Source organism: Mustela nigripes, chromosome 18, assembly GCF_022355385.1.
Source record: "Mustela nigripes isolate SB6536 chromosome 18, MUSNIG.SB6536, whole genome shotgun sequence".
NCBI classification, from domain to species: domain Eukaryota; kingdom Metazoa; phylum Chordata; class Mammalia; order Carnivora; family Mustelidae; genus Mustela; species Mustela nigripes.
Window position 1 is genome coordinate 39,494,312 of NC_081574.1, and position 25,297 is coordinate 39,519,608.

The window sequence follows — 25,297 nt, forward strand, 5'->3', positions numbered from 1 at the left end:
AAGACTATAATAAGAGATGAGGAAGGACACTATATCATACTCAAAGGGTCTGTCCAACAAGAAGATTTAACAATTTTAAATATCTATGCCCCCAATGTGGGAACAGCCAACTATATAAACCAATTAATAACAAAATCAAAGAAACACATCAACAATAATACAATAATAGTAGGGGACTTTAACACTCCCCTCACTGAAATGGACAGGTCATCCAAGCAAAATCAGCAAGGAAATAAAGGCCTTAAACGACACACTGGACCAGATGGACATCACAGATATATTCAGAACATTTCATCCCAAAGCAACAGAATACACATTCTTCTCTAGTGCACATGGAACATTCTCCAGAATAGATCACATCCTCGGTCCTAAATCAGGACTCAACCGGTATCAAAAGATTGGGATCATTCCCTGCATATTTTCAGACCACAATGCTCTAAAGCTAGACCTCAACCACAAAAGGAAGTTTGGAAAGAACCCAAATACATGGAGACTAAACAGTATCCTTCTAAAGAATGAATGGGTCAACCGGGAAATTAAAGAAGAATTGAAAAAAATCATGGAAACAAATGATAATGAAAATACAACGGTTCAAAATCTGTGGGACACAACAAAGGCAGTCCTGAGAGGAAAATATATAGCGGTACAAGCCTTTCTCAAGAAACAAGAAAGGTCTCAGGTACACAACCTAACCCTACACCTAAAGGAGCTGGAGAAAGAACAAGAAAGAAACCCTAAGCCCAGCAGGAGAAGAGAAATCATAAAGATCAGAGCAGAAATCAATGAAATAGAAACCAAAAAAACAATAGAACAAATCAACGAAACTAGGAGCTGGTTCTTTGAAAGAATTAATAAAATTGATAAACCCCTGGCCAGACTTATCAAAAAGAAAAGAGAAAGGACCCAAATAAATAAAATCATGAATGAAAGAGGAGAGATCACAACTAACACCAAAGAAATACAAACTATTATAAGAACATACTATGAGCAACTCTACGGCAATAAATTTGACAATCTGGAAGAAATGGATGCATTCCTAGAAACATATAAACTACCACAACTGAGCCAGGAAGAAATAGAAAGCCTGAACAGACCCATAACCAGTAAGGAGATTGAAACAGTCATTAAAAATCTCCAAACAAACAAAAGCCCAGGGCCAGACGGCTTCCCGGGAGAATTCTACCAAACATTTAAAGAACTAATTCCTATTCTCCTGAAACTGTTCCAAAAAATAGAAATGGAAGGAAAACTTCCAAACTCATTTTATGAGGCCAGCATCACCTTGATCCCAAAACCAGACAAGGATCCCACCAAAAAAGAGAGCTATAGACTGATATCCTTGATGAACACAGATGCGAAAATACTCAACAAAATACTAGCCAATAGGATTCAACATTACATTAAAAGGATTATTCACCACGACCAAGTGGGATTTATTCCAGGGCTGCAAGGTTGGTTCAACATCCGCAAATCAGTCAATGTGATACAACACATCAATGAAAGAAAGAACAAGAACCATATGATACTCTCAATAGATGCTGAAAAAGCATTTGACAAAGTACAACATCCCTTCCTGATCAAAACTCTTCAAAGTGTAGGGATAGAGGGCACATACCTCAATATCATCAAAGCCATCTATGAAAAACCCACCGCAAATATCATTCTCAATGGAGAAAAACTGAAAGCTTTTCCGCTAAGGTCAGGAACACGGCAGGGATGTCCATTATCACCACTGCTATTCAACATCGTACTAGAGGTCCTAGCCTCAGCAATCAGACAACAAAAGGAAATTAAAGGCATCCAAATCGGCAAAGAAGAAGTCAAATTATCACTCTTCGCAGATGATATGATACTATATGTGGAAAACCCAAAAGACTCCACTCCAAAACTGCTAGAACTTATACAGGAATTCAGTAAAGTGTCAGGATATAAAATCAATGCACAGAAATCAGTTGCATTTCTCTACACCAACAGCAAGACAGAAGAAAGAGAAATTAAGGAGTCAATCCCATTTACAATTGCACCCAAAACCATAAGATACCTAGGAATCAACCTAACCAAAGAGACACAGAATCTATACTCAGAAAACTATAAAGTACTCATGAAAGAAATTGAGGAAGACATAAAGAAATGGAAAAATGTTCCATGCTCCTGGATTGGAAGAATAAATATTGTGAAAATGTCTATGCTACCTAAAGCAATCTACACATTTAATGCAATTCCTATCAAAGTACCATGCATCTTTTTCAAAGAAATGGAACAAATAATTCTAAAATTTATATGGAACCAGAAAAGACCTCGAATAGCCAAAGGGATATTGAAAAAGAAAGCCAACGTTGGTGGCATCACAATTCCGGACTTCAAGCTCTATTACAAAGCTGTCATCATCAAGACAGCATGGTACTGGCACAAAAACAGACACATAGATCAATGGAACAGAATAGAGAGCCCAGAAATAGACCCTCAAATCTATGGTCAACTAATCTTCGACAAAGCAGGAAAGAATGTCCAATGGAAAAAAGACAGCCTTTTCAATAAATGGTGCTGGGAAAATTGGACAGCCACATGCAGAAAAATGAAATGGGACCATTCCCTTACACCACACACAAAAATAGACTCAAAATGGATGAAGGACCTCAATGTACGAAAGGAATCCATCAAAATCCTTGAGGAGAACACGGGCAGCAACCTCATCGACCTCTGCCGCAGCAACATCTTCCTAGGAACAACGAAAAGGCAAGGGAAGCAAGGGAAAAAATGAACTACTGGGATTTCATCAAGATCAAAAGCTTTTGCACAGCAAAGGAAACAATTAACAAAATCAAAAGACAACTGACAGAATGAGAGAAGATATTTGCAAACGACATATCAGATAAAGGACTAGTGTCCAGAATCTATAAAGAACTTAGCAAACTCAACACCCAAAGAACAAATAATCCAATCAAGAAATGGGCAGAGGACATGAACAGACATTTCTGCAAAGAAGACATCCAGATGGCGAACAGACACATGAAAAAGTGCTCCATATCACTCGGCATCAGGGAAATACAAATCAAAACCACAATGAGATATCACCTCACACCAGTCAGAATGGCTAAAATCAACAAGTCAGGAAATGACAGATGCTGGCGAGGATGCGGAGAAAGGGGAACCCTCCTACAATGTTGGTGGGAATGCAAGCTGGTGCAGCCACTCTGGAAAACAGCATGGAGGTTCCTCAAAATGTTGAAAATAGAACTGCCCTATGACCCAGCAATTGCACTATTGGGTATTTACCCTAAAGATACAAATGTAGTGATCCAAAGGGACACATGCACCCGAATGTTTATAGCAGCAATGTCCACAATAGCCAAACTATGGAAAGAACCTAGATGTCCATCAACAGATGAATGGATCAAGAAGATGTGGTATATATACACAATGGAATACTATGCAGCCATCAAAAGAAATGTAATCTTGCCATTTGCAACAACGTGGATGGAACTAGAGCGTATCATGCTTAGCGAAATAAGTCAAGCAGAGAAAGACAACTATCATATGATCTCCCTGATATGAGGAAGTGGTGATGCAACATGGAGGCTTAAGTGGGTAGAAGAAGAATAAATGAAACAAGATGGGATTGGGAGGGAGACAAACCATAAGTGACTCTTAATCTCACAAAACAAACTGAGGGTTGCCGGGGGGAGGGGGTTTGGGAGAAGGGGGTGGGATTATGGACATTGGGGAGGGTATGTGATTTGGTGAGTGCTGTGAAGTGTGTAAACCTGGTGATTCACAGACCTGTACCCCTGGGGATAAAAATATATGTTTATCAAAAATAAAAAATTAAAAAAAAAAAAGTAGAGAAGGGCATTGCACTGTCTTAAAAGGGGTCAATACAATAGGAAGATAAAATACTTAGAAATGTATATGCCCTCAACATAGGAGGACCAAGATTTATAAAGCAAATATTACAAGACTTGGAAAAACTGAAAGCAATGCAATAACAGTAATGTTTCATAAATGGACAGACCATTCAGACAAAAGATCAAGACGGAAACATCAGGCATAAATGACACATTAGACCAGATGGATTTAATTGCTATATACAGAACATTTCATCCAAAAGCAGCAGAATACACAAACTTCTCAAGTGCACATGGAACATTCTTCAAGAATAGATCACATGTTGAGTCACAAAACAAATGCAAGAAAACTGAAACTATATCAAACATTTTTTGCAATCATAATGATGTGAAACTAGAAATCATTTACAAGAAGAAAATGAGTAAAAAACTCAACAAAACTTGGAGATTAAACAGTAAGTACTGAACATCTAGGGGTCATTAAATGAATCAAAAGAGAAAGGAAAAAAATACCTAGAGATACATAAAGAGAAATATGACATATCAAAATTATGGAATGCAGCAGTCCCAAATATATGACACATAACAAAAAATGGTTCTAAGAAGGAAGTTCATAGTAATATAGACCTACCTCAAGAAACAAGAAAAACCTCAAATAAACAATCTAACTTTATACCTCAGAGAACTAGGGAAAGAAGAGCAAAGCCCAACATTAGTAGAAAGAAGAAAACAAGATCAGAGAGGAAATAGAGACTAAAAAAAAAAAAAAAAAAAAATAGACTAAAAAAACAATCAGCGAAACTAAACTGGTTCTTTGAAAATGTAAACAAAATCAATAAACTCTTAAGTTTGACTAACCAAGAAAAAAAGATAGAGTACACAAACAAAGTAAGAAATGAAAGGGAAGTTACAGCTGATACCACAGAAATACAAAAGATCATAAGGGACTATAATGAACAATTATTTGCCAACAAGGTGGACAACCTAGAAGAAATGGATACATTTCTATAATCAGGGGCATCTGGGTCAACTCTGTCAGGTAAGTGGCTGCCTTCAGTTCAGGTCATGATCGCAGAGTCCTGGGATAAGTCTCCCTGCTCAGTGAAGAGCCTCTTTGCTTAGCATGGAGCCTGCTTCTCCCTCTCCCTCTGCCTGCTGCTGTGTCTACTTGTGCTCTCTCTGTCAAGTAAATAAAAATCTTTTAAAAAAATTTCTAGGAACATAAAATCTTCCTAGACTGAATATGAAGAAATATAAAGTTTAATAGACTTTGGTAGGGAGATTAAAACAGTAATCAGAAATCTCTCAACAAATGAAAGTTCAGGATCAGATGGCTTCTTTGGCAAATTCTATCAAACATTCAAAGAAGATTTAATATTCTTCTCAAATTCTTCCAAAAAGTTGAAGAGGAGGGAACTTTTTCCAACACATTTTACAAATCTAGCATTATCCTGATACCAAACCGAGAAAGGGAAACCACAAAAAAAGGAAAATTATAGGCTAGTATCCTTGATGAGCATAGTAGAAAAAATCCTCAAGAAAGTATTAGTAAACTGACCCAGTAATATGCTAAAAAGATCATACATCAGGATCAAGTGGCATTTATTTTAGAGATGCAAGGGTGGTTCAACATCTGTAAATCAATGTGATCTTTTTTAATTTAATTTTTTTCAGTGTTCCAAGATTTATTGTTTATGCACCACACCCAATGCTCCATGCAATATGCACCCTCCTTAATACCTGCCACCAGGCTTACCCGACTCCCCACTCTCCTCCCCTCCAAAACCCTCAGTTTGTTTCTCAGAGTCCACAGTCTCTTATGGTTTGTTTTCCCCTCCGATTTTGCCCAACTTACTTTTCCTCTCCATCTCCCAATGTCCTTTGTATGATTCCTTATGCTCCACAAGTAAGTGAAACCATATGATAATTGACTCTCTTTGCTTGATTTATTTCACTCAGCATAATCTCCTCCAGTCTTGTCAATGTTGATACAAAATTGGGTATTCATTCTTTCTGATGGAGGCATAATATTCCTCAATGTGATCTATTAACAAAATGTATGATAAAAATCACATGACATCGCAGTAGACACAGAAAAAGCATTTGATAAAATGTAACATTTATTTATGAGAAAACCTCAACAAAGTGGATATAGAGGGAACATACTAATGGCCATATAGCACAATCCTAGAGGTAGCATCATATTCAACAGTAATGTGCTAAAAGCTTTTCCTCTAAGAACAAGACAGGGCTGCCCATTCCTATCACTTCAAGTCAATGTAGTATTAGAAGTTCTAGGAACAGTGGTTAGACAAGAAAAAGAAATAAAAGATATCCAAATCAGAAAGGCAGAAGTAGAACTCTTTCCATAGATGACATGCTACTACATATAGAAAACCCTGAAAAATCCACCAAAGTCTTACCAGTTGGAACTGATAAATGAATTCAGTAAAGTTGTAGGACACAAAATCAATATACAGATATGCATGGCATTTCTATATGTTAATAACAAAACATCAGAAAGATAAATTAAGAAAACAATCCCGTTTATAATTGCAAAGAATCCCATTTGTAATTGCATACAATCACAAAGAATAATATACCCAGGAATGAATTTAACTACAAGGGTGAAAGACCTATATATACTCTGAGAACTATAAGACACTGATAAAATTGAAGATGACCCAAATAAATGGAAAGATAGTCCATGCTCAGGGATTGAAAGAATTACTATTGTTTAAATGTCCATACTACTCAAAATAACCGACCAGCTCAATTCAATATCCATTAAAATCCTAATGGCATACTTCACAGAACTAGAACAAATAATTATAAAATTTGTATGGAACTGCAGAAGTTTCTCAAGACCAAAGTGATCCTGAGAAAGAGCAAAATTGGAGGTATGCTAACTTCAAACTGTAATACAAAGCTGTAATAATCAAAAATACATTATCAGTATAAAAATAGACACACGGATCAGTGGAATGAAAGAGCCCCAAAATAAATCCACATATATATGGACAATTAAACTACACAGGAGGAACCAAGAACGTACAATGGAGAAAGGAGAGTCTCTCCAATAAAGAGTGCTGGGAAAACTGGACAGCCACATGCAAGATAACAAAACTGTACTCACTGTCTTATACCATACACAAAAATTAAGTCAAAATGGATTAAAGACATGAATGTAAGACCTGAAACCATGAAATTCCTAGTAGAAAATATAGACCGGAAACTCCTGGACATCAGTCCTAATGATGTCTTTTTTGGACCTGACTCCCAAGATGAGAAACAAAAGCAAAAATACACCAAAATGAGAGTATATGAAACTAAAAAGCTTCTGGAAAGGAAAACCATCATCAAAACATAAAGGCAACCTACTGAATGCAAGAATATACTTGCAAACCGTATATCTGATAAGGGGTTAAATATATATATGAATATAGATCTATCTATCTACATATCTCCTATAACTCAGCAAAACCCAAAAAACCTCATTAAAAAGTGGATAGAGGACCTGAATAGACATTATACCAGATGACATACAGATTGCAAAAGGCACATGAGATGATGTTCAGCATCACTAATTATTAGGGAGACAGCAAAAGTTCTGCAAGTCTGTTTTATAACCATGTGACTATACTTACACTGCTGAACTGTATACTTAAATATGGTTAAGAAGGTAAATTTTTTTGCTGTGTATTTTTTTGCCACAATAAATACAAAGGCAAAAACAACTTTTAGTATAAAGCTACACGAATCAAGAGTCTTATACTGGCATCCAGTCACTTGTCTAGGTCAATACAATAGAATTGAGAATTTGAAGTAAACCCTTACATTTATGGTCAGTTGATTTTCAACAGGGATCCCAAAATTATTCAGTGGGAGAAAGAATGGCCTTTTCAACAAATGGTGCTGGGATAGACACGTGGAAAAGAATGAACTTGGATTTGTTTTTCCTGCCCTGTACAAAAATTATTGCAGTATGGATCAAATATCTAAATGTGAGAGCTAACAGTGTATCATTTTTCGGAAACATAGGAACAGATCTTTCTGACCTTGGATTAGGCAATAATTTGTTAATTTGACCCAGGCAGCATCTATGGAAAGTTAGAAAACAAATGAGCAAATGAAACAAAACAAACTCATAAATATAGAAAACAAAGTAGAAGTTACCAGAGTGTAAGGGAATTGGAGAATAGGTGAAATGGAATAAAGGAGATCATTTTTATGGGGGTGGATGGTAACTGGACTTGGTGGTGGTGGTCATTTGGTAGTGTATGCAGATGTCAAGTTACAGGGCTGTGCACTTGAAATATTTATTTATATTATATATATATTTATGAAACACGCATACACACATTTATACATACATATATGTGTATATACACACACACACAGACACACACACATATACACACACGCAAGAAAGTATTCTATGATTCCACTTATGTGAAATATCAAAAGCAGTCAAATTCAGAGAAAGAGAGTAGAATGATTGTTACCAGAGACTCAGGGGAGTTGTTTTTTAATGGGTATAGAGTTAAAGCATTTCCAGCAAAAAAAAAAAAAAAAAAAAAAAAGGATTTCATCGAGATTGAAACTTTCTGTGCTCCAGACAGCACCATCAAGAAAAGGTAACCCGCAGAATAGGAGAAAACATTTTCAAAGTATATATCTGATAAGGACTCAAAACTCCTTATATATCCAGAGTATATAAATATCTCCTACAACTTAACAATAAAAGACAAATGACTCAATAAGGGCAAAGGATTTGAGTAGGCATTTCTTCCAAGAATATATACAAATGGCCAATATGTGCATTTTTGAAAGGGTGCTGAACATCATTAGTCATTAGGGAATTGCAAATCAGAGCCACAAGATGGCAATTCATATCTACTAGAAATGGCTGAAATGAAAAAGACAGATAAATGCTGGTAAGGATGTGGAGAAATTGAAACTCACACCTTTAGTAGGGATGTAAACTGGTGTGGTCTGTTTGGAAAAAATTCCGACAGTTCCTCAAATGATTAAACATAGAGTTACCGTACGACCTAGCAATCCCACTCCTGAGTTATGTATATAGGAGGAATGAAAACATATGTCTACACAAAAACTTTACACAAATATTTATAGCAACATTATTCATAATAACCAAACTGTGGGAACAGTCCAAGAAGCCATCAACTTCTGAATGGAAAGTTTGGCATATTCATACAATGGAGTGTTATTTTGCAATAAAATACTGATGGACGCTAAAATATGGATGTACTTTGAAAAGTATATGGTAGATGAAAGAAGCCAGTTTAAAAAGGCCACATTTTATATAATTACATTTATGTGAAATGTTCCTTCACAAGAAAATCCATACAAATAAGGGGATTAGTGGTTGCCAGGAGATGGTATTGGGGGTGGGAGGAGAGATATGAAAACTGACTGCTAATGGATTGGGGTGTCTTTTGGAGTGATGAAAATGTTTTGAATTTAGATAGTGGTAATGGCTGCAGAACTCTGTCAACATATTAAGAATTACTGAACTGTAGGAGCAGCTGGGTGGCTCAGTTAGATGAATGGTGGAGTCTTGACTGTAGCTCAGGTCACGATCTCAGGATGGTGAGATCAAGCCCTTAGTTGGGTTCTGTGCTCAGCGCAGAGTCTGCTCTTACCTCTCCCTGCCCCCTGTCCTCCCTCCTGCTCACCCTTGTCCCCTCTCAAGTAAATAAATAAATACATAAGAATTACTGAATTGTATAATTCGGAAGGGTGAATGTTATGTGCGTTATATTTCAGTAAAGCTGGTATTTGTAAAAACTTATAGGATGGAGCAGACCCTCCATCATATAAAAAAGCCAACTCTTTATTTCACTTTTTTCTCCTAATAGTCATAACTGTTTAGTTTTCAAGAGTTTTTTTTAATGTAATGTGTTTTTATACTTGGGAGTCTTTTATTATTATTTGATACTTATTTATAAAAAAATATCTCATGACTATCATACAACAAATGTTTAAATATAAATCACTCTTCAAGAAATTTTTGTTTTGAACAATACAAAAGTGATTAAAAAAGATAATGTTACAAATACTTGAATTCACCAGGTCACATGTTAAAGAAAATGTTGGTTTTTAACTGATAGTTAAATCATATCCTTTTTTGATTTTGAGAATTGGAAACTGTCTGACTTGGAAAAGAATTTTTTATGTAGTCATTATTCATTCATTTTCTCAGATGCTCAGAACATAACTAGAAAGACCTTGTCAAGTCATATGAAAATGACTATTGAATGTACTTGTTACTTTTTACCTTAAGATACCTTTTGTTTTTTAATTATTAGGTGTTCAGTTAGCCAACATTTAGTACATGTACCTTTTTTGATCTGATATACTTGGTAAGGATTGGAAAAGGTAATTTTCAGGGATTGGAAAAGGTTGAGGTAATGGTGTTTTTCAATTAATGTGAGACGGTATTTTTTTTTTTATTAAAGTTCCTGTGCTTTAAATAAATTTTCATCAGAACTTAGGGCTGCAGATTTAACTTAAAATCATTGGCAAAGCCAGTTCTCATTGTTAAAACATTCATCCAGTCTTGCATGTGAAGTCTGACTATGCCCTCTTTGCTTATGGAAAAGGCAAGGTTTTTAACAAGTTATTTAGCACTTTCACCGTAATTAATTAGATAGGGTGGGTTGGATGATTTGTTTCATGCTGTAAAGTAGAAGAGCAGTTGTGAGGGGGGAGTGGGAAGTGATTACTTTTTTTTTTTAAATTAACATATAATGCCCCAGGGGTACAGGTCTGTGAATTGCCAGGTTTACACACTTCACAGCACATACTCTCCCCAATGTCCACAACCCCACCGCCCTCTCCCTCCCCCCTCCCCCCTGGCAACCCTCAGTTTGTTTTGTGAGATTAAGAGTCTCTTATGGTTTGTCTCCCTCCTGATCCCATCTTGTTTCATTTATTCGTTTCCTACCCCTCAAGCCCCCTACGTTCCTTCTCAACTTCCTCATATCAGGGAGCGCATATGATAGTTGTCTTTCTCCGATTATTTTGCTAAGCATAATACTCTCTAGTTCCATCCAAGTTGTCACAAATGATAAAATTTCATTCCTTTTGATGGCTGCATAGTATTCCATTATATATCTATATCTATATCTATATCTATCTATCTATCTATCTATCTCACATCTTCTTTATCCATTCATCTGTTGACGGACATCTAGGTTCTTTCTAGTTTGGCTATTGTAGACATTGCTGCTATAAACATTTGGGTACATGTTCCTCTTTGGATCACTATGTTTGTATCTTTAGGGTAAATACCCAGTAGTGCAATTGCTGGGTCATAGGGTAGCTCTATTTTCAATCTTTTGAGGAGCCTCCATGCTGTTTTCCAGAGTGTCTACACCAGCTTGCGTCCCACTAACAGTGTAGGAGGGTTCCCCTTTCTCCTAATCCTTGCCAGCATCTGTCATTTCCTGACTTGTTAATTTTAGCCATTCTGATTGGTGTGACGTGGTATCTCCTTGTGGTTTTTATTTGCAGGGAAGTGATTACTTTTAAAACACATAGGTGTATATGTTCCCAGGCAGATCTGTATTTTTGAAGTTAATGTTCTGTATACATACTCTCTTAAAACTATCCATGGCTTTCCAACCCTTTAAAAGTCTTAATATTTTTCCTCAACTTGAGGACTAATATTCTAGCCCTTGTTCTTTTCTGAAAAATAGCCTCATAGAACATACATATTCTGTACAAGGATATTAATACATTGGTACACTTCACGTTCACTTGAACCACATATTCCCAGAGATCCCATACTGGTGCGTATGTGTTCCATTTCCCTCTTCTACCCTCATGACAGATTTCTGCTGGTGTCCAGATTGAGCCTCTGAATCCTTCTGAATCCTGGAAGCTCTTACTAGTTGACTGAAAGTGGCCTAGGAGTTTTATTGTTTTATTAGTTTTCTAGGTCTAATATATTTGTATTTTCTCTTTTCTTTGTTAGTTTAGATTTTCTAATTTTTTTATTTTATTAATGTGATTTATGTTGTTGTTAAACTTACTCTTAAATCTTAAACTTTTTCTTAAACTCAAATATGTTAGGAGACAATTTTCCTTGGGTTTCTTACATTTCTGTACATTTTATGAACAGAAATTTTGTTCTGGTGTAATTTTTCCAAAACTGTTTCTATACTGAGCAGCTTTGGAAAATATAGTGACTTCAGAGAAGTGGATAGATTTGCTTATAGCCTTGCATGAGAAGACTTGGTTTCTTCATTTAGAGCAAAAACAGTAGGCATGCTTAATGTTCATTACAATTACTCAGATTCCCAGATCTCCTGGCAGGGCTCCTTTCCTGTATCACAACCCACTGCTTGTACATATCAGCTGGCCCTGTTCAGGTTCTGTGAGAACTGGGACCCAGGAAACTGGAGCAAGAAAATGCTGGTATTTTGGCTGCTCCTATTATAAAAAAATTACTGAGCCTCTGACTCAGGAATCATACTTTATCTGCCAACATGTGAGATCGTGGTAGACTAGTTTGTTAGCTTGAAAGTGGGCTAAAATCTCAGATCCTTCACAGCTCTTGACAATATGTAGGACATAAAAATAAACAAGTAAATAAAGAGCTATCAGAGGTCTGCTCAGAAATGTCATTTTGTCCATGTTTTTATTAAAAGCTACCTTACATGTATATAAATGTAGCATAAATTTCTCATGTTTTTGTAGGTTAAAAAAAGGTTTGGCATAATTTTGCTATTTATATTTAATGACTATTTTGAAAGCATAATAAGCCATCTGTTTCTCATGTATATAAGTTTGTATTATATGTATGTGTGGATATATGCACATATAGGGGCATGTGTATTCATATATTGAAAAGCCAAACCAGTCTTGCTTTGCTTAATCACAGTTTTAGGAATTCCATGTATGTATGCCATTATGATGTATTATTTGCCTCTATTCCAGAATATTGGAAAGAAGATGACCTGCCAAGAGTTCATTGCAAACCTCCAAGGCATAAATGAGGGTGGTGATTTCTCCAAGGATCTACTAAAAGTAAGCATTGAAATAATTGGCTTTTAAAAATATTTATTTTTATCTTTTCTGCTTATTTTTTAATCTAAAATAAAAAGGCCAAGGATCACTTAAGTATTTTGATTTTTGCTTTTGGTTTTGTTGGTGATATTTCTATTGGAACTCATCCTTGATGTGTCAGACTGCAGATACCCTTCAATGAATAAATTATAAAAGTTCACATGGTAACCAATAATACTGAGACAGTAAGTAGATTTGGAATAATTGGTGATTCAGATAGTGGGCAGTTTTTGTTTGATTTGTGAGCATATGTCAGAACTTGAGAAAGATCACAAAGGTATATTCACTATGGAAACAAAAAAGCCTTTACATACTGTAATGAAAGCTGTATTCAGTCCCTAGTTGTAGAGCCATTTAGGTTGTCTCTGGAAATCTGAGTAATTGTAGAATGTTTGAATGATTTGTGGTTGGTTTCATTATTGGTAACCGTCAGCATGTTTTTCTGTATCAGATTGTTTCCAAGGAGACAACAAAATAAGCTTTAGAATTCGTAATTTTCTGCAGCAGTATAAATGAGAAATGCATTTGTTTAAATAGAAAATAGTGATTGATAATGGATGTGAATATTTTAGCAGTTCAGGATAAGATATGTATGTTGACAATATGATGTTTACAGAATTCTGTTAGATTCTAGCCTTTTTAAAAACTTTGTACATATGTAGATTTCTTTGGCAGTTCCTTTGAATTTGCTAAGGGCAACACATATGAATCATGGTATGATCTGGAAAGGTACCAGTTGCGAATAAGTCCTTTATTATGTTTTATGTAACTTTTAAACCATATAAGACATATACAGTAGAGTCCTAGATTTTGAAAGACACACACACACACACACACACACACACATATATATGTAGAAAGTGAAAAAAGGCATAAGATATGATATTATGAGATTCTTTTGCTGACTTTAATTGCAACTCAGTGAATAATTACCTTATGGAAAAAGCAAGAAGAAAAGTAGCTTCAGGTTACTATGTAAAGAAGGTATTTTTTAAGATTGTTTCCTTATAGGATAAATGCTGCCATGGCTGAACCTACAATTCTTTTTTTTTTTTTTTAATTTAATTTAATTTTTTCAGTGTTCCAAGATTTACCCCGTGCTCTATACAATTCGTGCCCTCCTTAATACCACCACCAGGCTCACCCAACCTCTCACCGCCACCCCCCTTCCAAAACCCTCAGTTTGTTTCTCAGAGTCCACAATCTCTCATGGTTTGTGTCTCCCTCTGATTTACCCCAATCCACTTTTCCTTTCCTTCTCCTAATGTCCTCTGTGTTATTCCTTATGCTCCACAAGTAAGTGAAACCATGATAACTGACTCTCTCTGCTTGACTTACTTCACTCAGCATAATCTCCTCCAGTCCTGTCCATGTTGATAAAACAGTTGGGTATTCATCCTTTCTGGTGGAGGAGTAATACATTGGGTATATGAACCATATCTTCTTTATCCATTCGTTTGTTGAAAGGCATCTTGGCTCTTTCCACAGTTTGGTGATTGTGGCCATTGCTTTAAGCTACAGTTCTGAATGGGAAATAAAATGTGTTGGATTGTGACATGGTAAATACATTCTCTACATCCATTGAAGATGTACTGTAGACGTATGTTAACAAGTGTTTTCAGTTTAGTGTTATTAACGTGGAAAATAATGCAGTCTTTCTAAGAGAAGGATTGGAGAAGCTTTTTTTTTTTTTTTTAAAGATTTTTATTTATTTATTTGACAGACAGAGATTACAAGTAAGCAGAGAGAGAGAGGAGGAAGCAGGCTCCCTGCTGAGCAGAGAGCCCGATGTGGGGCTCGATCCTAGGACGCTGGGATCATGACCTGAGCGGAAGGCAGAGGCCTTAAGCCACTGAGCCACCTAGGCGCCCCGGATTGGAGAAGCTTTTATCAAATTATGTCAGAAGTGGAAATTGGCAAGAAAAATTTTCGTAGTGAAGCTTTCAGTTTTTTGTTTTTTTTTTTTTAAAGATTTTATTTATTTGACAGACAGAGATCACAAGTAGGCAGAGAGGCAGGTAGAAAGAGAGAGAGGAGGAAGCAGGCTCTCCACGGAGCGGACAGCCCAATGCGGCGCTTGATCCCAGGACCCTGGGACCATGACCTGTGCCGACGGCAGAAGCTTTAACCCACTGAGCCACTCAGGCGCCCCGAAGCTTTTAGATTTTATTGGTAGGCTTATGGTAACATGCATGACTGTGGATGAATTATTGGGCAGTTTTAAAGCATATTTGATGAGCTGTCTGAAACCAAACGTAGTTAACATAAGTCCAGTGGCTGCCGTTCACCTTGGATAAACATATGTTCTTTGGTTTACTCTGCCAAGAATTTTCTGGATGATTTGTTAAAGTTGTACTGTTGAGATCATGTTTTTAAACCTCAGGGGGGAAAATATTTATTATACTGTTTTATTTACTGTAGGAAGATGACAGTGAAATGACACTGAAAGTGACAGTGGCATTTAGCATGGAAATTGTCAAGTAAAATACTGATTCTCTTTCATAGAAAAAAGCCCAGCCACTCACCCACCAAATGTGGAGTTTTCCATTTCAGCAAGAATCTGGATTTTACTGAAAATTTCACCAAGAAAAGGTTTTTTTCAAACCATTTTTGTTTCATTTCTCTTTTCCATATGGCTATTCTTTTTCCCTTCCATGCCCTCCTGGTCTTCCTTCCTTCCTCCTTTTCCTCACTTACTTCCTCTGTTTCTATTCATCTGTGTTTTTTCTTTTCTCTTGTTCTCTCTCTCTCGCTCTTTTTTTTTTACTTTTATTATATTTTATTTCTTTTCAGTTTTGTCTCTTCTTTCTCCTCTTTCTTCACTCCTTCTCAAACACTCTCCCTCATTTTCTTTCTCAGTGGTTATCTCTTGATTCTCTTCAGAGATTAATTCCTGGGTAGAATGTTAATTTGAACTTTCATGGACAATGATTATATACCTGTCACACAGAAAGACAAACACAAAACATTTGGTATTATGTTACAGGTTCTGAGTGACCTAACCCCTTTTCTGCCCTCTTCTGCCCTCTCTCCAACTTGAAAATTGCAGGTACTGACAACATTCAGTTTAATTTATTAAGTAAGATGCCTAGAGTTACATGGATTAAGCTGAGGCTTTCATTGCTACATATTAATCTGATTACTTTCAGATTTCTTTGGTTCAAAAATAGCATTTCATCCATGTCTGTTCAGCTATCCTTGGACCAGCAGTAACATTTTATCTTATGTCTGTTATTCAGTGTGGTTGGGTAGTAGGGAATATTTCTTGATGGCCTTTTGTGTGTTCACTGGGTATTGTGGACTTGGAGAACATGCTAGAACTAAATGGGCCCCTGTCCTCACAGACTACTGAGAAAGATGGGTGGTTCTTTTTCCCTTAAAGTAAATAATTGTTCCATATTGAAATTAAAATATAAACTGATTCTCCTTGTTCTCAACAGAAATGGTTATCAAAAAGATAAACCTTAATGTATTTAAATATATGAAAAATGAGAAATTTATTTCAAGCCTTTAATTCAGAGACTTCAGTTAATACTTTGCTTTAATTTTGCCCTAGACTACATGAAAGGGATAGGTAATTGAGCCCTTTTTTATAATTTACAGTTCCACTGCTGTGTCCCTTTTGACCTGATGACCTAACAGAGAAATGAGTGCTTTGTGCAAATAAGCAAGTTTTCCCACAAGCTACTTTGAGTTTTAATTCTAGATACCTATAGTATAAAGCATAGTTAGTTGGATAGCAAATGACAACTAGTGATAGAAGATTAGGTTCTTTAACGTTGAAGTCTGGCTAGAAGGATGTCATGTTTGAGAGAGGCCTTTGAAGTACAGGTACCATTTTAGTAGTTGAGTTCCTATGGTTTTTAGTTAGATGATTATTTTATTTCATTTCCCATCACCTTTCCCACCCATAAACATTAATGTTCTCTGTCATACGTACCTTTCCCTATTATTTCACCAAATCAGTAGAGGAGTTCATTTAACAAAATACGACAGACCATCTGGCAAGTTTCATGGCTGTATAGGGACTGCCCATCCCACTTGGATGTGCATCCTTGAGGGAAAATGTGGGAAAGAGGAGGAAAGGGAGTTTCTTTTTATAAACTTAATAAGACATTTCTAAGATTCTGTAACAATGCAACTCTTAAGTACATGAATAGAGAGGGATGAGAATGTAAAACATGGGCTAGTTCTGGCTTAGAGGCTGAGAGACACTATAGTGTGCTGATTATGATTATAGACGTGAGAGCTGTACTGATTGGGTTCTAATCCCAGCTCCCCTCTCTTCGTAGCTGAGGGATTGTAAGTAAATTCACTGAAACTTTGTCTCTTGATTTCTGGGAGATCTTATTAGTATCCACCTCATCAGTTTTATTAATTGAATGAGTTAACCTATAAAGCCTTTAGAGTCCTAGCATGTAATAAATGCAATATCTGTTAGCTGTTGTAACTTTTAAAAATTTTTAATAATATTCTATTCTTTACCTAGCTTGAAGTGGACTGCAAAGGGCCTCCATCCCTTCCTACAGGGTTTGGGTCTAAAGTGTTTTATAAGTACTAGGGCCAAGTGGGATTAACTTTAATTCATAAGACCTCTATTGCCTGTCCTTTTTTCAGACTAACCATGCACATTCTCTTTCTCTTTTCAATGGACCGTCTGTGATCTTGAACTTGTGCGTTTCTTCCTTTTGTGGCAAGATTTTTAAACCTCATCATTTATGGCTTCCTTTTTTCCCAAAGACTGTTGATTCCAAAGAACAAGCATCATAATTTTCCATAAGAAGCATTTGTTCCGTAAAGTCTGTGTTAACATCATGGGGGCACTTGAAAATTCATGAACCTTGGTTAGCCTATGTTTTCTTTGCCTTTTTACCTTGTTAACAACAGGCCATTTCTCCTGGACCATATCCCTCTTGCCATGCTTTTATATCTTATATTTGGTTTGTATCTTTGAAACCGCATGATTGGAGGTCCTGAGCCTTCTTACCTAGGACCATTTGGAGAAAATATAAAAGAGCAGGTGGACATCTAGCAATCTTTCTTTTTTTCCCTTGGATTTTAACCACTTCAAATAATTCACATCTCCATTAATATCCCAGGATTATTTGGGGATCTTTAAAGAGCACAATAACTAATTTGCTTCCTCGATGGTTCTTCAAGATTCCAGGACCAGTTTAAGTTTGGTCTTAAACTGCTCTGTAAGTTTAATTTCTTCTGAGTTTCCTATGAATCTCTATTCTTGGTTTTAAAAGAAAAACCACAATTTTATCTTCAGTCCATTCTGTGTTCTATTTCTAACCTGGGTTGTTGATAATCCTTCATTTCTCATTATGTATAGAGGGAATACACAGGAACTTTGGGTGATGGCCACCAGTAAAAATTAAAAGAAAAATTTAGAGGGGAAGTAGCCATTTCAAAATATATTTCCATGAAAACAGGAAAGAATCAATGGGAAATAAAGCAAAAGGAGCCAATGAAAGTGTCATTGAAACATAAAGGGTGGAAGGTTAGTTATTGCTGCATAATAATTTCATTTTGGGGTGTTCCAGACTGAAGATCGTGACAATGAAACATGAAACACTGGTTGTTTTCTATCTCAGCATTCTTATTGCCACCTACCATTTGATACTCAAATAACATTCTTAATATTTTTATTTTTGTCATAGTTAGGTCTTTAAGTTTCTTTTTTTTTTTTTTTTTTTTTTTTTTTGTTGAGCAGCAATTGAATTCAATAGGTGCCAGTGGGAATTAGAAAAAATCTCTAAGAATTTTTATGTCTGCTAGCCATTTGTGTGTCTTGATTGGAGAAGTGTCTGTTCATATCTTCTGCCCATTGTTTGATATGTTTGCCTGTTTCATGTGTGTTGAGTTTGAATTTGTGGAGCATAACAAATATCATGGAGGACAAGGGGTGTTAGAGAGGAGAAGGGAGTTGGGGTAAATTGGAAGGGAAGGTGAATCATGAGAGACTATGGACTCTGAAAAACAATCTGAGGGGTTTGAAGTGGGGGGGGTGGGAGGTTAGGGGTACCAGGTGGTGGGTATTATAGAGGGCACCGATTGCATGGAGCACTGGGTGTGATGAAAAAATAATGAATACTGTTTTTCTGAAAATAAATTAATTAATAAAAAAAAGTGGTTTAAAATAAAAAGAATTTTTATGTCATCTTAATAAGAGAGAGGGTGGAAACAACAAACCACCCAAGTCTTTCAAAATGATTCTCATGTAACTAAAAAACAAAATGAATATAATTTGCAGAGTGTTTTGGAACCTGTCTCCTTTGAAATCTGCTTAAATACACAGATAGCTTTAATAATACCTCTAGTTATAAGGCAGTGTCACTGGAAATCATTAAAACGCAAGGTAAATAAATCTTGCTTGGGCAAGTCAATAACATCCCATCCTTTCAGGCTATTGCTTATAATTAGATGTTTGACTCTAAGATATTCTGAAATTTAATTTTTGGGTAGAAATTACTTGTACATATCTCCTTTACTTGGGAATTTATTAACCTTGAAATTAACTTGCAGTCTCTGGAGGGAAGACCAAAAGTTTTTACTCTCTCAGATGTTAGTGGTGAAGAGAGAGGTAGTTAATGGTGAAGAGAGAGAGAAAGAGGGAGAATGTGTGTGTGTGTAGATTATGGGATAGGGGGAAGTTACAGTTAAACTGACAAAATGTAAATCAATATGCCTGGCTTAGTGGAATTCATATGCATTATTCTATTAATGGAATGGTAAATAACGTAGTGAATTAAATTGTTACATACTGCATTGGTCAGAATTCCGGTGAAAGTTCTTATTCAGATGTGCTTGTTTTCCCTTAGCTCTCACAAAAGAATTTAGGGGAGGTTTTTTAAAAGAAGTTTCTAAGAACATTAGACTACCTGTATTCAATCCTTAACATATGTATATGGCTGAAAGCATTATGTTGCATTCTAACTGCATTTTTCTCATTTGGCATTATTAGGGAAAAATAATTTGTGAGAATGATGGAGAATTTAGCTGGAAGGGTAATGTTTAAACAGATAGACTCTAAAAGTCAGCAAATAATAATAATAATATTATACAGTTATTTCTTTTCAAGTTTTTGAATTCCAGTTAACATACAGTGTAACATTATTTGCAGGTGTAGAGTCTAGTGATTCATCACTTACAGGCAATAATACCCAGTGCTTATCACAAGTGCCCTCCTTAATAACCTTCTCCCATGGGCCCATTCCCCTTGCCCCTCTTTCCAGTAATGCTCAGTCTGTTTGTTCTCTAAAGAATCTGTTTTTTGGGGCACCTGGGTGGCTCAGTGGGTTAAAGCATCTGCCTTCGGCTCAGGTCATGATCCCAGGGTCTTGGGATCGAGCCCCACATTGGGCTCTCTGCTCAGCAGGGAGCCTCCTTCCTCCTCTCTCTCTCTCTCTCTTTCTCTCTCTCTGCTTGCCTCTCTGCCTACTTGTGATTTGTCTGTCAAATAAATAAATAAAAATCTTTTAAGAGTCTGTTTTTTGGTTTACCTCTCTTTTTCCTCCCCCCAGGTTCATGTTTTGTTTCTTTAATTCAACATATATGTGAAGTCATATGGTATTTGTCTTTCTCTATCTTATTTCACTTAGCATAATACACTCTAGGTCTGTCCATGTTGTTGCAACTGGTTGAGATTTAATTTTTGATGGCTGAATAATATTCTATCGTGTGTGTGTGTGTGTGTGTGTGTGTGTGTGTGTGTGTACCATATCTTTATCCATTCATATGTCAATACAGATTTGGGCTCTTCCCATATTTTGGCAACTGTGGACATTGCTGCTATAAACATTGGAGTACATGTGCCCCTTTGAATCACTGTGTTGTATTCTTTGGCTAAATACCTAGTAGTGCAGTTGCTGGGTCATAGGGTAGCTCTGTTTTTCACTTTTTGAGGAACCGCCATAGTGTTTTGAGGAGTGGTTGCACCTGTTTGCATTCCCATCATCAGTGTGGAGGGTTCCCCTATCTCCACATCCTTGCCAACATCTTTTGTTTCCAGAATTGTTCATTTTAGCCATTCTGACAGGTGTGAGGTGATAGCTCTTTGCAGTTTTGAGCATCTTTTCATGTGTTTATTAGCCATCTTTAAGTCTTCCTTGGAAAAATGTCTGTTCATGTCCTCTGCCCATTTTTTAACTGGATTATTTGTTTTTTGAGTGTTGAGTTTGAGAAGTTCTTTATAAATTTTAAATACTAACCCTTCATCAGATATGTCATTTGCAGATATCTTCTCCTATTCCATAGACTGCCTTTCCTTTTTTTTGGTGATTCCTTCACTGTGCAGAAGCTTTTTATCTTGATGAAGTCCTGTCCCAATAATTCATTTTTGCTTTTGTTTCCCTTGCCTCAGGAGGCATATCTGGTAAGAAGTTGCTATGGTCTATCCCAAAGATGTTTTTGCCTGCATTCTCCTCTCGGATTTTGATGGTTTCCTACCTCACATTTAGGCCTCATTCATTTTGAATTTATTTTTGTGTATGGTATAGGAAAGTGGTCCAGTCATTCTTCTGCTATTGCCATCCAGTTTTCCTAACTTCATTTGTTGAGGAAACTGCCTTTTTTTTCCCACTGGATATGTTTTCCTGCCTTTTTTTTTTTTTTAAAGATTTTTATTTATTTATTTGAAAGACTGAGATTACAAGTAGACAGGGTGGCAGGCAGACAGAGAGGAGGAAGCAGGCTCCCTGCCGAGCAGAGAGCCCGATGTGGGGCTCAATTCCAGGACCCCAGTATCATGACCTGAGCTGAAGGCAGAGACTTTAACCCACTGAGCCACCCAGGCACCCCTCTTTCCTGCTTTGTTGAATATTAGTTTCCCATATAGTTGTGCATTCCATTTCTGGGTTTTCTATTTTCCATTGGTTTATGTGTCTATTTTTATGCCACGACCATACTGTTTTGATCACTACAGCTTTGTAATATAACTTGAAGACTTGAAGTCTGTATTTGTGATGCCTCCAGCTTTGCTTTTCTTTTTTGAGATTGCTTTGACTCTTTTGGCTGAAAAATACATTTTAAATGAAGATTAACATATTTTATTGGACGAGGAAGAAACATGACTAGGAAATATAAAATACTGTGAAGGTTCATAACCATTAGGCTTTTCAGTCAATTACAGTTACACTTAAGGGTAAATAAACAAAAATCAATCAGCAATCAGACTTAGAGATAAGCAATTTTTTCTGTGATCTCAGTCACTGAAAAGGACCTGTTTCACACAGTGTGACATGAAGAGCTGTAAGGATTCTTCTTAAAAAGAGAGAGAGCAGAGCCAGCCCACTTCACTTCTAGAGTTTATCTAATTTGACCCTTTCAGCCAGGGAGAAGGTTGAAAATTTAACACTGAAAATTCCCTCCCTTCTTTATCACAGAAGGCTAGCCTTAAGCAACATCCCACACTCCCTGCACATACCATTTTTGTTCTCTACTCTTTCATCTTTACTTCCAGTGTTATCACTGAGGACAAGTGTAACTAGAGAAACCTGAATAAGATCAGGTGTTATTATGTCAGGTTGTGGTATTATACTATAGTTTTGCAGATGTTACCTTTGGAGGAAACTGGGTAAAAGATATAAGAAATCTATTATTTCTTACAATTACATGCAGATCTGTAATTATTTCAATTATTACTTTAATGAAGAAAAGGCCCACTTAAAAAGGGGGGGAGGCATTTTCTCCGTTTAGCCAGAGATTTAGGCATCGTATATAAATTAATGAAATTTTACTTCTTGTAGGTCCTTCTTTTAAATTACCAAATATCATGATCAACAGGTTAGGTATACGTGTAGTAGTGTTAAAAACAATGGTGTATTAAGAAAAAGGCAATAGGAATTGTTTTCAAGAGTTGAAAGCTGGAAAGTCACATAAATCTGTTTTTATGATCTCAGGATACTGTGGAGATTTGTTTGGAAAGATGTGGGAGTAGAATTGGAAAAGATGGTAATGAAATTGTCTGTCCACAAGAGAAGGAATAGTGGTATGGATGTGGGTAGTGACAGTATTGAGAAAAATATTCACTGTTGAATTATTTTGAGTTTGTTATTAGAGTTTCTGTTGCTAAATTGTTACCCTGAATTGCCCATGCACCCCCTGCTATATCACCTGCATTCTAATCTGCATGGAATGGAAGAGCAGTAAAAGGTAGAACAACCATAATAATCTTTTTCCTGAGGTATGTTTGATCTCTTCGGCTGAATGTAATGGTAGGCTTTGTGGCCATGTGAAGTGAATAGTGTCACATCTGGAAAGGAAGCCCAGTATTTTACCTTAGCCAGACAATTAACTTTTTTTTAGTCTCCTCATATATAACACGGGTAATAATACTTTCCTCCAAGAGTGATTATGAAAATTAAATAAGATGATGTGTGTTCAGTAGCTAGCATTGTGTCATCTAAAATGCATTAAAGTATTCATAAATGTTAGCTTGTTTTTCCTACTGCTCTAGTTTTTGTTTGTTTGTTTGTTTGTTTTTTAAAGATTTTATTTGTTTATTTGACAGAGAGAGACACAGTGAGATAGGGAACACAAGCAGGGGGAGTAGAAGAGGAAGAAACAGACTTCCCACTGAGCAGAGAGCCAGATGCTGGGCTCAGTCCCAGGACTCTGGCTCATGACTTGAGCCAAAAGCAGACGCTTAACGACTGAGCCACCCAGGCGCCTCTACTATTCTAGTTTTTGTGAATGGGTTCTGGAGGTCACTGGGGCTCTGTGCCTGTCTTAATGCTGCCAGTGACTAGTGATGGAGCATCAGCGTGATCATTTCACCTCTTTGTACCTTAGTTTCTTCATTTATAAAATAAGATAGTTGGGCTGTACCCATAATCTGTTCAGGCTCCGATAGCCCACAGTGTCTAGGGCCCATTCCTGTTCTGTCACCACCACTTGCTACGTGGACCAGAACTTCTTGCTCTGTTTTTCTGCTGTGCTCATATTTTTTCAGCTAAATATTCAATGGCAGAGACATTGGAAAAATCCTACAGATGATGTTTGAGGTATCTTTCAACCTAAGTACTGGAAGCATTCTTTATTTGTAATTTAATTTAAATATGATTTGTAAGCTCAAATTGTATCAAGTTTTATCTTTTATATTATATTTATTGGTTTAGACAAATGAGTGTATACCTAATAGTGAAAGTTCAGATTTAAATCCAGGGAAATTACCTTTGTCATTGCAGCATTCTCAAAGGTTTAGTCCTAAAGAATCACATGAGAGGAAGAATCAAGCTGCAGGTAGAAAAAAGTCTGAACTTTTTATAAATGAAAAGCTTGAAGTGAATTCTCAAAAATACTTGATCTGAGTTATATTCGGAGTATGTAGTTGAAAATAGGAACTTATGGGTGGTATTTAAGTGTAGCTAAAAAAAGAGCATCAACTGTTGCCTAGAGTAGGTGAGTTCTCTCAGAGAGAAGGTCATGGAAACCTGGTAGCAACAGTATCTATGGAGGAAAAGGGCTTAGATGCTTATCCTGATATAAACAGGATAACTTTTAAAGAGAAAAGCTATGTTGGCAAGCTTTTTAAGAGAAAAGCTCTAAACGTTCTTATTTAAAATATGGAATATTGCTTTTTTCAGTTAAATGAATCAAGCTGAGTTGTGATGAAAGGTTTGTGGGTGTTTCTGCTTCTGCTTTCCCCATGGAGATCTAGAAGCATGCTTGGCTTCCAGTCATGTGCTCGTCATGGACTGAATAATGATGCTGCTTTTCGTATGGTTCCTTGAATGAAAGATGGTTGACTGTAATGAGGATAATACTTAGAAGTAGCTGAAAATCCACAAATCATGTTCATGCTTTAAAAAAAAAAAAATCTATCAAAAAGAATTCTGGTAGAACATTTTGGCAGAACAGATGATACTCAAAGAGTACAAACAGATTTTTAACCAAAAAAAAAAAAGAAGAAGAAGAAGAAGAAGAAAGAAGAGTTTGAGTAGCGAGGTAGTAATCCTTAAGGGTATTTAATAGAATACTAATGATTCCCAGAGAGATTTTATTTTTAATTTGATCCTGAAGGAATGCTACAGAATTTCCTATTCAGATGGCTCTATGTAAGTTAGATTGTATCTTTGGAGATTTTTTAAAACATAATCAATCCAAGTATAGATTCTGTGCCTCTTTGGTTAGGTTTATTCCTAGGTATCTTATGATTTGGGATGCAATTGTAAATGGGATTGACTCCTTAATTTCTCTTTCTTCTGTCTTGTTGTTGGTGTAGAGAAATGCAACTGATTTCTGTGCATTGATTTTATATCCTGACACTTTACTGAATTCCTGTACAAGTTCTAGCAGTTTTGAAGTGGAGCCTTTTGGGTTTTCCACATATAGTATCATATCATCTGTGA

The 25,297-nt window shown here is 36.3% G+C and overlaps 1 protein-coding gene across 6 annotated transcripts in view; it reads left to right on the top strand.

The window, feature by feature from the left end:
* PSD3 (pleckstrin and Sec7 domain containing 3) overlaps window positions 1-25,297 on the top strand; it is a 736,339-nt gene that overhangs the window by 410,938 nt on the left and 300,104 nt on the right. For all 6 annotated transcript variants that reach the window (XM_059384334.1, XM_059384336.1, XM_059384338.1 and 3 more), the window contains one exon: window positions 12,813-12,902. In XM_059384334.1, coding sequence (XP_059240317.1) covers window positions 12,813-12,902 — 90 coding nt within the window. The remainder of the gene's footprint in view (window positions 1-12,812; window positions 12,903-25,297) is intronic.